Genomic DNA, 13,995 nt, shown 5'->3' on the forward strand with positions numbered 1-13,995 from the left:
GACGGATGCACATCTGTAGCCGTCCGCAATTGCGGAATCGGCCATAGATTTCTATGGGCGAGTCTGTGCCGCAATTGTGGACATTAGGAAATATTCTATATTTTGCGGATCATTTCTGCGGCCCTGACACACATCCGTAAATATATGGAAAGATGTCCGCGGCTTATGGAAACGAAAGTGTCCGCAATTTCATCCATAATTACGGATGAAAAATACGGTCGTGTGCATGGGGCCTCAATCACTTTGAGGGATATTGTACTTAATAAAATTGACATTACTACTATGTTGGCCCATATTTTTGAATGTGTTCTTTTTCATATAAAGGATCAGGCTGCTTCCACCTTCCTCCCCATGCTTTACACTACTGCTCAGCTTGTTGAGATTCTGCTGTGCAGAAGAACTAGCCCACCACAAATATATTGAGTGACTATAAACTACAAGCAAGTTGGAACGAGTAGGCTGTAATATATCCTAAGGTAAGGGGCCTCCGTAAGGGGGGGATCCAGGGGCTCTTTACCCTTTTTGGTGGAATTTTTGTTTTATACTTTTTGTCTCGTGACTTATTTTAGGTCTGATCTGTGTTTTCAGTCTTTTATTGTTATTGGAACAATTTCTGCTTTCTCCAGCTGCTCAGAATTCCCCGTCTGAACTTCCTGGAGAGGATCAGCCCACAGTATTCAGCATAACATTGCCGTAGCGGATGCGGGATCATTACAGGGAGGGTGCGGGCACAAGAGGAAACTATTCTCTCTCTCCAGGTATTGACTTTATATCTTACCCTCAATTTTTTCCGAAACTTTGTATCATTGCTATCCCATATCTTCAATCACTTTTCTATGTAGGTAATGACTACGCCATAAGTTATTCTGTATGTGAATACATAATGCAAGCACTGAGGACAGGGTTGGTATATTGGTATCACCACCTGGTGAACCATCGAGCTGCCCCCAAACTGGCCAAGTGCAATATTGACTTGTAAACCAGATTTTACAAAGGGTGGGGATTGTGCGAATGTGTGTTTTTAAAATTTTAGTTTCTTTGTTGTTTGGGGGACTTCTCTAGCCCGAAAAGAGGTATTATCTTACTTATCCTGTACAAATCCAGGGTTACATACTGTATTATACTCCAGAGCTGCACTCACTATTCTGCTGGTGGAGTCACTGTGTACATACATTACATTACTTATCCTGTACTGATCCTGAGTTACATCCTCTAACATACTCCAGAGATGCACTCACTATTCAGCTGGTGGAGTCACTGTGTATATACATTCCATTACTTATCCTGTTCTGATCCTGAGTTACATCCTCTATCATACTCCAGAGCTGCAATCACTATTCTGCTGGTGGAATCACTGTGTACATACATTACATTACTTATCCTGTACTGATCCTGAGTTATAGTCTATATTATACTCCAGAGCTGCACTCACTATTCGGCTGGTGGAGTCACTGTGTACATACATTACATTACTTATCCTGTACTGGGCCTGAGTTACATCCTGTATTATACTCCAGAGCTGCACTCACTATTCTGCTGGAGGAGTCACTGTGTACATACATTACTTATCCTGTACTGATCCTGAGTTACAGCCTGTATTATACTCCAGAGCTGCACTCACTATTCTGCTGGAGGAGTCACTGTGTACATACATTACTTATCCTGTACTGATCCTGAGTTACAGCCTGTATTATACCCCAGAGCTGCACTCACTATTCTGCTGGTGGAGTCACTGTGTACATACATTACATTACTTATCCTGTACTGATCCTGAGTTACATCCTCTAACATACTCCAGAGCTGCACTCACTATTCGGCTGGTGGAGTCACTGTGTACATACATTACATTACTTATCCTGTACTGATCCTGAGTTATATCCTGTATTATACTCCAGAGCTGCACTCACTATTCTGCTGGTGGAGTCACTGTGTACATACATTACATTACTTATCCTGTACTGATCCTGAGTTACATCCTGTATTATACTCCAGAGCTGCACTCGCTTTTCTGCTGGGGTTTTTTTTTTAGCAACAGTCTTGTAGACATACTTGTGACAACTGTTTTTTTTAATGTAGATGTAAATGTATAAGGCACTCTTCGCACTGAGTTTTTTGACGAGTTTTTTGACGCGGAAACCGCGCCGCAAAACTCCTCAAAAACCGCCCGAAAATGCCTCCCATTGATTTCAATGGGAGTTGGACGAGTTTTTATACCGCAAGTAAAAAAAACGCGCCGCGGTAAAAAGAAGCGTCATGACCCATCTTGAGACGGTTTCCGCCTCCAAAACCCCATTTCAATGAGTCAGAAAGAGGAAAAAAACGCCTCGACGAGTGTTTTGACGAGTTTTTGTCAAACCACTGTGCAAAAACCGTCTGGAGCAGTTTTTGCAGGAGGAATTTTCCTCCTGCAAAAAACTCCATGTGAATATAGCCCAACCCTCCCTGTGTGGTGATGCTTGCAAGTTCCTGTCATGTTTTCATCGTCTGGGAAATTATTTGTAAATTGCTGATCTCAGTTTTTTTGTAGCAAGTTGCTGTGGTGGGTACAATTGTAGAGGAAGGGGATTTCCTCCGTTGTTAACAAAGCATTTCTTAGTTGTTTTAGTCACTGCAAAGATCAGCTGCTTATAGAACAATTATTGATTACAAATGATAAGCCAGAGTGCACAAATAGTTAATATAAACAAAGTCTTCCATAGATGAAATGATAATATAATAAATGTATGAAACACCAGAGCTGCATTCATAATTCAGCAGGCTTCAGAAATCTCCCAGCATTCTTTGCTTATACAGTGTCTGCACAGAGCTTGCCCTGGTGATATTCATTCTGGTGTCATCTTTATAGAATACACTGTACACTCCTCTGATGTAAGAAAAAATAACTGCCCCACTGCATTATATGAGCTCTGCTGAGCTTTTAAGGGTGTGTCTGACAACAAGCTTGTTGACTGTTTCCTATTACAACCAGTAGAATTGTGAAGGCAGCTCTGAAGTATAATACAGGATGTAACTCAGGATCAGTCCAGGATAAGTAATGTAATGTATGTACACCGTGACTCCCCCAGCAGAATAGTGAGTGCAGCACTGGAGTATAATACAGGATATAACTCAGGATCAGTACAGGATAAGTAATGTAATTTATGTACACCGTGACTCCACCAGCAGAATAGTGAGTGCAGCTCTGGAGTATAATACAGGATATAACTCAGGATCAGTACAGGATAAGTAATATAATGTATGTACACAGTGACTCCACCAGCAGAATAGTGAGTGCAGCTCTGGAGTATAATACAGGGTGTAACTCAGGATCAGTACAGGATAAGTAATGTATGTACACAGAGACTCCACCAGCAGAATAGTGAGTGCAGCTCTGGAGTATAATACAGGATGTAACTCAGGAGGACAGTTAGTTACTGTATAGTGCCTGATGTAAAGCTCTGTGCAGACACAACAGGCAGGGAATGCTAGGTGAGTGTTAACTCTGAAGCCTTCAGAATTGTGAATACATATCTGGAGTATAATACAGGCTGTAACTCAGGATCAGTACAGGATAAGTAATGTATGTACACAGTGACTCCACCAGCCGAATAGTGAGTGCAGCTCTGGAGTATAATATAGACTATAACTCCGGATCAGTACAGGATAAGTAATGTAATGTATGTACACAGTGACTCCACCAGCAGAATAGTGATTGCAGCTCTGGAGTATGATAGAGGATGTAACTCAGGATCAGAACAACATAATTAATGTAATGTATGTACACAGTGACTCCACCAGCAGAATAGTGAGTGCAGCTCTGGAGTATAATACAGGATATAACTCAGGATCAGTACATCATAATTAATGTAATGTATGTACACAGTGAATCGATGTATTATATGGATTATATTTTAATACAAGCTATAGATGCAGAGCAAAATCCTATTTCAGGCCATGCCTCAGAATAGCTCAGTTCTAAGTCGACCCAAGTAAGTTTCTGTTTCTACAAAAGGAACTTGTAGGAATTCTCAGAAATTTGTGGGATGACTCTGCTGGTTATGAGTTTGACTGACTGAAAACGGGAACTGATACAATTGGTCAATATGACATGAGGAATATATATGATCCAGGAAGATCGCATAGTAATATCATCATATAATGAAACACAGTTAACCACTTAATGCCTATGCACCCTACATGTAGAGCGTGTGGCCCTGGGCTTTGCACCTACGCCATTATAAATGTACTCCCACACATGGTATACAGTCATACAGTGTACAAATAACTAAACCTTACATTGCCCAATCATAAGCGACAGACATTATGGTGCCCAAATAACAGTGCCATACAGTTGCCTAAATAACAATATTATACGTGCCGCCACCACCACCCACCACCACCACCGCCACCACACACTGCAAAAATAACACGCGCCATATGTGGCGCCCCCTTCAGTAGGGGAAGTTGACACGACAGCACAGGTCGCATACCACGTTATGATACCTTTGCAGAAGCCGTCGGTTATGTCAGTCGTCAAGAACGGCCGACGGAGCCCTCCTTTAGCTATGTAGATGGGGACCACTGGAAGGGTGAAGAGGGGCCATATGTGAATTTGGCACGAGAGTCGGTCATTGGGGAGCACATCGGCTTGAAGCTACCGGCGCCTCCTACACTCTTTTCCCACCAAAGATATTTATGGCATATCCATAGGTGTTCTGCTGTTTCTGTAACTTCCATAGACTTGAATGGAGAGAGCTGTGGACATGTAAAGCACAGCGACAGGACTTCTATCCATTTCTGGAAAAGCTGGGTAACTACCACTCTGACTGACCTTGCATACGGGTTGTCACCCAGCTTTTCTGACACTTGTTCCGCAGTACATACATATAATAAATATATCCTTCACCTTTATCTCTGAACATTCAAAGTCCGGGTAGGCTCTGTGCCAGCAGTAATGGCCACCATATTGATCGGCAGCCAGCTAAATAACGGCTGAATCGGTTATTCCTTTGTATATCTATGTGTCATGTGTTTGCTCAGGTTACGTCAGGAGAGCAGAGCATCTGAGGCCTGCGGCGAATTTAGGTTCCTGACATTAGGAATTTTTTTTTATTTTCTTTTCAGCTATAAGTATAACCAGCTGTGGACAACCCACAAGAGCGCTCCTCGTGACCGACAATATACAGAACCCCGGCTAACGTTCTCACTTCTCTCTGAAACCGCTCTGCAGCGCAGCAACGTCTCTGAATTATTATAAAGATTTCCTTGTGAGGTTCATTGAGGTGCGACTGCCAGGGCTGGGTTTATAGATATACTCGTTTTCTCTGTGCCAGCCAAGAAAGTCTGCCAGGGGATTAACCGAGACGTACAAACTTCTTCTGTGTCGAGAGGTAAGATGCAGTTCAATCCCTTTTTCAAGGTAGAAGTTATTTTAAGGTGGGGGAGGGGAGCGAGAGGTAGAATAGACGGGGCCGTTTATAATACTGGTATCTTCTTATGGGGCACAGGGGACTTAAGCCCACTCAGACGCCAGGGCTTAGGTGCAGTTGATACCTCTGTACCCCCTGGTGGTTAAAAATATGGGTACGGTAAGGGTTATATCGATGGCCTTTTTGGGCAGATATCTTTTGGGTTTGCAGATTAGTCGTCCTCAATGGACGCAGATTGGTACTGAAGAGTGAAAGGGGCATAGACTGATTCCTCTTATTATAGGGAGCGGAGAAATGATGGATTATTAAAAATATTCTGTATGATCGGACGGTCATAACTACAGACAATTTACCTTTAAATCTAAGGAATCTCCATCCAAAAATAAAATGTGATTATAAAATAATTGACCTTTGTAGTACAGACCCATAATACGGTGCCGATGGTATTCTACGGACCAATACTCTTCCTCCGTACCTTGCGGGAGGATCTGCGAGAATTTTTTTTTTAGCATTCACCACCCCCTGCCATATTACAGAGGTGGTATTCTTCCCTGGAAGCTTTGCACCATATGAGGGCACAGAGAGAATCCACGTGCCACCGTATGGGCTCTTGGTACTTGAACCCTTAGGGTCCTCTTACACGGCACAACTGGGCCGTATAAACGAGCGCCGATCGACGAGACAGCTGGTTGATCGGCGCTCGTTTGTTCCTGTCACAAGGAGCTATGTATGAAGACGATCGCTCGTTAATCCGATCGCTCGTCCCCATACTTTATTATCACGTCGGCAGCGCGTCACCCTATTTACACGGAGAGATGCGCTGCCGACAACGATAATATTTTTGGCTGCATAAACTATACGATCAGCCGATGAACGAGTGTTTGCTTGGTTGGTCGCTGCCCTGTTCACACAGGGCAATGATCGGAAACGAGTGTTCTGTAAACGCTCATTTGCCCGATAATTGGCCCTTGTAAAAGGGCCTTTAATCTCTTAATCTCTGCTCAATCTTCTGATTTTATAACCTTGTGAGATTACAGATTATGTTTCAGTATTATCTGGAAACAAGTGCCGGACTAGAGTATTACAGAACCCCAAATGTGCACACCCCAAATATCTTATTCCTGTCTTTCTGCAGTATAATGATCCTCCACCTTGTGCTTTTGGCTCTTCCACTGGTGAATGCCGGCCAGTTCTGGGATGACACACTGGACTCCGAATGGGAGCAATGGCAAAGAACGTATCAGAAGCAATACAATGGAAAGGTAACACTTTTTTTATGAAAGCCAAGGTCATAAAGTACTGAGAAAGAGGCAGGAGGCAGCCCCTGCAGGTTCTATGGGGCAGGGACGGTTTTAGGGTGTGGCAAACAAGGCTTTTGCCAAGGACCTCCATTATAAGGGGGCTTTTGGGGATAGGCAACCCGAGAAGCATACAAAACCACAAAGTATTAGTTTGCTGTGTATGGGGGTATAATTTATGTATCGCAGTATCATGTGCGAACGATATGACAGTATTATGTGGGCTCTTTAAGGGAGTATTATTTGGGCACTATATGGCAGTATTATGTGGGCTGTATTTAGCAGCGTTAACGTGCCTCTGTATGACGGTATGTCGGTATTATGTGTGTTGAACTGATAAGAAAAATTGTCTTAAAACTTGTCGCCCAATACACCATTTGCAATAAAACCGGCCCTACTATATAACTTTTTGTTTCGGATGAGCTTTAGGGGGTTTGCTTACACTCGGAGGAGCTTTTTGATCTATTAATCAGATCCATCTATCACTTACAGTTTGATGAGGTGATGAGGCGCTTGATCTGGGAGAAGAACTACAAGTTGATCATCAACCATAACCTGGAGCATTCTCAGGGACTACACACCTATGAGCTGGCCATGAACCACTTAGGAGATATGGTAAGTTGCTACCCTGACATTAGCTTATGTAAGGGGTGAAGATGACATTTCATAACAGGAGCTTAAAGGAGACCTGTAGGTGACCAGCAGGTACTGGATTGAGACCATGGACCGAAGTGGTGTCCGAAAGGGTGCCCTAAATCACTCGAGCCCTTGGGGAGCAGCATAAGACAAATACCAGGGCACAGTAAAAACAGCCTCTTTCGCAATGGGCGCCTACTAGTCCGTGACCCTTTTGGGGCCTTCTAGCTTAGAGGGTTAGGTAAAGTCGGGGTTGTTGCTCCTTTTTGAGTGGGCCTGTGAGAGACCCCATAACTCCGTGTCCTGTGCTTTTCTTCCTATGTCAGCCAGTAACACTCCTAATTTACAGTTACAGCAGCCATTTTTAGCAGCTATGATAATATAATTCAGTCACAGAGTCAACCAGGCTTCACACAAATGCATAGTCCCTTCTCTCTCCTCCCTTTTCTCTCCATGGTCCCTTCTGTTACTTTTACACTGAATTTAATGCTGATCTACAGAAGCAAAACCGATAGAATTAATTCCAAGTTTCATTCCCTTTTAGACTAGTGAAGAAGTCGCTAGGAAAATGACTGGCCTCAAAGTTCCACCCCGAAATAGAGCAAGGAACATCACTGCTGATGATGATGGGATGGACGCTCTTCCTGACTCTATTGACTATAGAAAAAAAGGTTATGTCACACCGGTCAGGAACCAGGTAAAACAGCAAAGCCAATTTTGCCAATAAATGTTTATTAATATAAGATTTTTATTATGTATTTAGTGTATTATTATATTACAATATATACTAAAATATAATATATGTATATCGTGGCAATTCAGGTCATAATTTAGATTTATTGCTCCCGTCTCAGGGTTCCTGTGGGTCATGTTGGGCTTTTAGTTCTGTTGGAGCGTTGGAGGGACAGCTCAAGAAAAACACTGGAAAACTGGTTGTCCTCAGCCCCCAGAACCTTGTAGATTGTGTCACGAAGAATGATGGATGTGGGGGAGGTTACATGACCAATGCCTTTGAGTATGTGCAGGATAACAAAGGCATTGACTCAGAGGAGGCTTACCCTTATGTTGGGGAGGTAAGTACGGATTACACACCACTTGATCTGTACACTTGATTGATTGTGGTTTTGGGAAAGCGGGGTGCAATTATAGCTCTCACAGGGGTTGTCACTCAGCTTTTCCAGACTGCACACCTGCATACTAAAAGGGTATGTCTACCTCCAGGCACCATTATACGGCCTATATATATATATAGATAGCACACAAGAGAATGGTGACAGCACACTGCGAACACCAATGGCACCTAAACCACTAAATATAAATAAATATGTATTACTGCTGACTCTACTTACAATAGGGAGGTTCTTAGCGCACATATTGATCAAATTATGTGAGCCCACCTGCCACGACAAGGCGACTTCTATGAGGTGGGAACCTACGCTGCTCGTACCCCCAGAACTGGGACTAAGCCTACATATACTTGGGGATGGTAGGAACCAGCATTAAACTAATTAAGATCCCCCAGGGCAGAATGGGAGGAGTGCAAGATCAAAAATGGAGGCAGTCACTGACCCCACATATATGAATCACATAAACAACACAAAAATGTGATCAGCACATTCCAACAAAATGAAACAAAACGTGTATACAGGTGCAAGAACGCCTGTGACTGCAAATATACAGCACACAAGAAAATGGCAACAGCACACAATTTGATCAAAATGTGCACTAAGAACCTCCCTATTATAAGTAGATTTAGCAGTAATGCATATTTATTTATATTTAGTGGTTTAAGTGACATTAGTGTTCGCAGTGTGCTGTTATCATTTTCTTCTGAGCTGTATATTGGCACTCACAGGCGTTCTTGCACCTGTATACACGTTTTGTTTAATTTTGCTTGAATGTGCTGATCAAACTTTTGTGTTGCTTTTATATATATATATATATATATATATAAAAAAAAGCAAAACAAAAGCAGCACCGTTCCTTCAGTATCGGGTGCACAGGTTCTTGTTCCGACACGCGACCAGTGTCCCAAATAGCAACCGAAATCCAAAACACAAGACAGCACTCCAAATTCAGTGAAAAAATCGGATCACTTTAATCAGCACTTGCGAAGTTTCAGCCCTACTCCATGGGGCCTTTCTCAAGCAATCGCTTGCTGAAACGACACAGGTGGTGATTAAAGTGATCCGATTTTTTCACTGAATTTGGAGTGCTGTCTTGTGTTTTGGATTTCGGTATATATAGATATATATATATATATATATATATATATATATATATATATATATATATATATATATATAAAAAGTTGTCACTTTGTAGATACATTACATTACTTATATTGTACTGATCGTGGTTACAGCCAGTACTATTCTCCAGAGCTGAACTCACTATTCTGCTGGCAGAATCACTGTGTACATACATTACATTACTTATCCTGTACTGATCCTGAGTTACATCCTGTATTATACTCCAGAGCTGCACTCACTATTCTGCTGGTGGAGTCACTGTGTACATACATTATATGACTTATCCTGTACTGATCCTGAGTTACATCCTGTATTATACTCCAGAGCTGCACTCACTATTCTGCTGGTGGAGTCACTGTGTACACACATTACATTACTTCTCTTGTACTGATCCTGAGTTACATGCTGTATTATACTCCACAGCTGCACTCACTATTCTGCTGGTTGAGTCACTGTGTACATACATTACATTACTTATCTTGTACTGATACTGAGTTACATCCTGTATAATACTCCAGAGCTACACTCACTATTCTGCTGGTGGAGTCACTGTGTACATACATTACATTACTTATCCTGTACTGTTCCTGAGTTACATCCTGTATTATACTCCAGAGCTGCACTCACTATTCTTCTGGTGGAGTCACTGTTATTACTTATCCTGTGCTGTACTTTGTTTCGTGTCTAAGCTTTGTGCATTCTGCATCATAGGATCAAACCTGTAACTACACTACCACCGGCAAAGCCGCCAAATGTAAATCTTACAAGGAAGTGAAGCAAGGAAGTGAGAAGGCGCTGAAGAGAGCAGTGGGCACAGTTGGGCCTGTGTCAGTAGGCATCGATGCCACCCTCTCAACCTTCCAGTTTTATAGTAAAGGTATGACTCATGATTAAGGTACTTAGGGAGATGCAGCAGTTATGGAGTTTATAGGGCAATGTTCCCTGGGAAATAGATATGCAAAATAGCTCTCCTCCAAAAAGAAGAAAATTGCCTCTCCAGTGCCACCTAGAGGTACAGCAATTTTGCATCCTTTGAAAAATTCATTTATCTGTAATCATTTTTCCATTTGTTATTATATTCATTATGGTTGTTATATTTATATAGTAAAAGCGTATAGAGATAGAAAATTTATTTTAGATTAATTTCCATTATTACATTATTTTCTCTTGTTTTTATATGCAGGTGTATACTATGACGAAAATTGTAGTGCAGAAGATATAAACCACGCCGTCCTCGCTGTCGGATACGGAGTGCAAAAGAAAGCCAAATACTGGATTGTAAAGAATAGGTAAATATAGTAGGGCATGCTGGGAAATAAAGCCATAATAGCATTTATTATTTTATAAATCTTGACTCTATAGAAGGTGACATGCATGGGAAGGACAAGCTGTCCAGGCGCCAGGCTTAGGTTTCAGAATGTGCCCTACCACCCTCAGCATGGTAGTTATTGGATGGACAATCATCCATTTAATTGACCTCCACCAATCACTAGCGTTATTTGTAATACATACTCCCCGTGTCCCTCCACCTCAATCCCCGCCATCGCACACCTATTATCTAATATGTAAAGACAGAGTATTGTTTTTTGCTTTTTTTTTTAACCATAAATTGCGCTCCCACCTCAATGGCGCCCATACACAGCTGCCTACGGTGCCTACCCCTCATTCCACCCCTGGGGCTTAATGTAAATTTCCACCCTTGTTTGTTTGTTAACAAAATTCTGTGCTAATTAATTTCTTAATATATCTGTACAGTGGTTAGAGCTCCATTTTTCTGATACAGAGATCCAAATACATACAGATTTAAAATATAAAATACCGGCTACCTACAGCCACCACTAGAGGGAGCTTAGGAGCTTACTGCATACTATGTTATTATTGAGTATTCGTTAATCTCCGCAGCTCCCCCTAGTGGTGGCTGCAGGCAGCTCTATAGTGGAATGAAGACAATGTAGATATATTGTAGGATATTATGTATTATCTGATTGTGCGATGTGTTTTTTTTCTTTATAGCTGGGGTGAGACCTGGGGGAACAAAGGCTACATCTTAATGGCTAGAGATAAAGGAAATAACTGTGGCATTTCCAACCTTGCCAGTTACCCCCTTATGTGACCTGTACTGGATCCAGGGGTAGCGGAAATTGGAGCCATGACCCCTCTTGCAGCCGTTCCGGTATAAGCCTCCATCAAGAGTTTACATACCTGATTGCATTTTACTTGTGGGACCATTGTGCACATACAAGCTGCCTTTCTAATCTTGCCCAGAATGAAAACATTTTGTAATAGGTTTCTTGAGGTGTCAGTCCTATCTTTATTATCATTTGTCGGGAAATTGGGGGGAAGACAAAAATATCCATAGGACAAAATATTCCATTTTTTAGTTAGCTCTGACAATATATCATTATTGGGCTTCTATTGTGTGGCCAGAGTATTTGCAGAACTTGAGGAGCCCACAGGAACCTCTTACGACCATCCCTGTGAGAACATCCGTGACCCAGGGGGAGTTGCCATCAGCCTTTCTTGCCCTACTGGGCACATTCAGTGGGCAGTTTTCTTAAACCCTACAGAAGCTGTGCCTAAAAGTTCCTCTAGTTACATAGTCCAACATTCAAAAAGTTTCCGAAAGCTTAGACCTAAGCATGGCCACCATATATATCATTTCTTGGACCAAGTCATTGTGTAAGTCAAGCATATTTTTCTTAATATTTTTTGAGGGATATTCACAATACCACAGGACTCTTACACCCTGTAATGTCTTGGCTCCAAAAATCTGAACACTGAATGCCATAAAGTGATCACCTCACGCGATTTTTATATACGGCTAGAGTCTGGTACTCTTAGATTTGTATCCTGGTTTTTTTTAAGGGACTTTTCCCACAATTTAAAATGTGATTGTATTTTTTTAATTTTCACTGATTAAAAAATAAAAGTATTAAAAAATGTTGTGACTTCTGTGATTATTATTCCTTTATTTGTGGATGTATTTTGGGGGATATTCAAAAACCTGTCTGGAAATAAACTGGTAGAATAAAATAAAAAAAATTCAGTAGACCTATAGTACGGATTTTTGCCTGTTCCCAATATGCCAGCCTACCTAGTTTCCCACCACTCTCTTTGTAAGTCATGTGATGACTTTCCGTCCTGTGGTAAGCATAAATGGTGGCCCAAGTGACCTATGGTGACTATGGACGATACCTCTTCATTGGAGGGAAGGTGTTACCATCAGGGAAACGGTGACGTGGATAGTCATGAACAAGTTACCAATGCCCATCCATATTAGTGGGCATTCCTTCATTTTAATTAGCTACATATGATATAAGATTTACCATAAACGTGTAGGTCACGAGTCTAAGGTCAGACGGGTAGCAAAACCATGTAATAATGTGCACTAAGGGAAAATAAATCCCAAAGGAGATGGGAAAGATGAAGAGAAATGGTCCATGGGCCAGACCACTGGGGAAAAATGGAGGTCATCACAATACTTAAGGGCATCCTGATCATATGTGTCGGGCTAGTATATGTTTTTTGAGATATTCAGGGAAAGAAGGACCAAGATTTTTTGGAACTTTTTGAAATACCCCCAAAAGGGCAGTAAGTAGAAAATGTTATTCTCTGATTTTAGATTTTTTTTTATTAATGAAGGCCTCCTAGGGATGGACTCAAGGTCAAGTTACGTCCCACGATGATATATATGCGGTAGTAGACTCCAATCCAAAGTCTTCAGACGTTAGGACACGTCCACCATTGTGGAGCATATTTCCTGGTACAGATCAACCCCAAAAACAATTAGGGGAATAATCTGGGTGGGACTGTGTGTACAATATGGCAGGGGACTAAGTACCATCTTAGTAAATGGAAAGCCAAATCACAGAAGTTGATTTGGATCTCTATTCTTCACACGTGGATGGAAATGTTTATGTTGTAAGTCTTCGCTGAGGGCCAGTGTATAGCAGAGACGATATATGTGCAGCACAGAGACTGGTTGTCGAGCACTAGAGTGCTCCCTACCTTTTTCAGGGATACCCTAAAATGGTATTGAAATTGGGGTTCGGTCACAGAGCAGACAGCAGTGTCTCTGTCATAATGGTGGTGTGTTATTTATAATAAAAAAAAATTGCCACTCAGACCCCAATGCCCTATGAATAAGCTAAGAGACCTTTATGCCAGTTGCACACGACCGAGTGCCATTTTTCACGGCATCCGAGTGGCACCCGATAGTTTTCACAAACCCATTCACTTTAGAAAACTGACCCGACTCTCCGATCCGTGGAAAGATAGGACATGTCCTATCTGTCCATGGATCACGGACGGGACCTGGCCGAAGCACACGGTCCTGTGCATCAGACATTAATGTTAGGCCAGGACACCAGGGGCACAAGCCCCGAGTAATTTGCCAGTGCC

The 13,995-nt window shown here is 41.9% G+C and overlaps 1 protein-coding gene across 2 annotated transcripts; it reads left to right on the forward strand.

The window, feature by feature from the left end:
• Nucleotides 1–655: 655 nt before the first annotated feature.
• LOC142665200 (cathepsin K-like) lies at nucleotides 656–12,535 on the forward strand. 2 transcript variants are annotated; one of them, XM_075844795.1, is made up of 9 exons: nucleotides 656–758; nucleotides 5,104–5,369; nucleotides 6,544–6,670; nucleotides 7,199–7,321; nucleotides 7,887–8,039; nucleotides 8,197–8,415; nucleotides 10,306–10,471; nucleotides 10,778–10,883; nucleotides 11,608–12,535. In XM_075844795.1, the coding sequence occupies exons 3-9, from the start codon at nucleotides 6,548–6,550 to the stop codon at nucleotides 11,705–11,707; spliced, it is 990 nt and encodes a 329-aa protein (XP_075700910.1). In that variant the 5' UTR covers nucleotides 656–758; nucleotides 5,104–5,369; nucleotides 6,544–6,547; the 3' UTR covers nucleotides 11,708–12,535. The 2 variants fall into 2 exon arrangements, with proteins under 2 accessions (XP_075700910.1, XP_075700911.1); XM_075844796.1 differs by lacking the exon at nucleotides 5,104–5,369 and having other exon boundaries at nucleotides 696–758.
• Nucleotides 12,536–13,995: the final 1,460 nt, after the last annotated feature.

The sequence above is a fragment of the Rhinoderma darwinii genome, chromosome 12 (assembly GCF_050947455.1).
Source record: "Rhinoderma darwinii isolate aRhiDar2 chromosome 12, aRhiDar2.hap1, whole genome shotgun sequence".
Classification (NCBI taxonomy): Eukaryota; Metazoa; Chordata; class Amphibia; order Anura; family Rhinodermatidae; genus Rhinoderma; species Rhinoderma darwinii.

Excerpts from the sequence above, each read along its gene's own strand:
- LOC142665200 (XM_075844795.1), top strand. The coding sequence starts at position 6,548 with ATGATCCTCCACCTTGTGCTTTTGGCTCTTCCACTGGTGAATGCCGGC. Across the intron at positions 8,040-8,196 it reads TCACACCGGTCAGGAACCAG|GGTTCCTGTGGGTCATGTTG; the intron begins GTAAAACAGCAA and ends CTCCCGTCTCAG. Across the intron at positions 10,884-11,607 it reads TACTGGATTGTAAAGAATAG|CTGGGGTGAGACCTGGGGGA; the intron begins GTAAATATAGTA and ends TTTTCTTTATAG.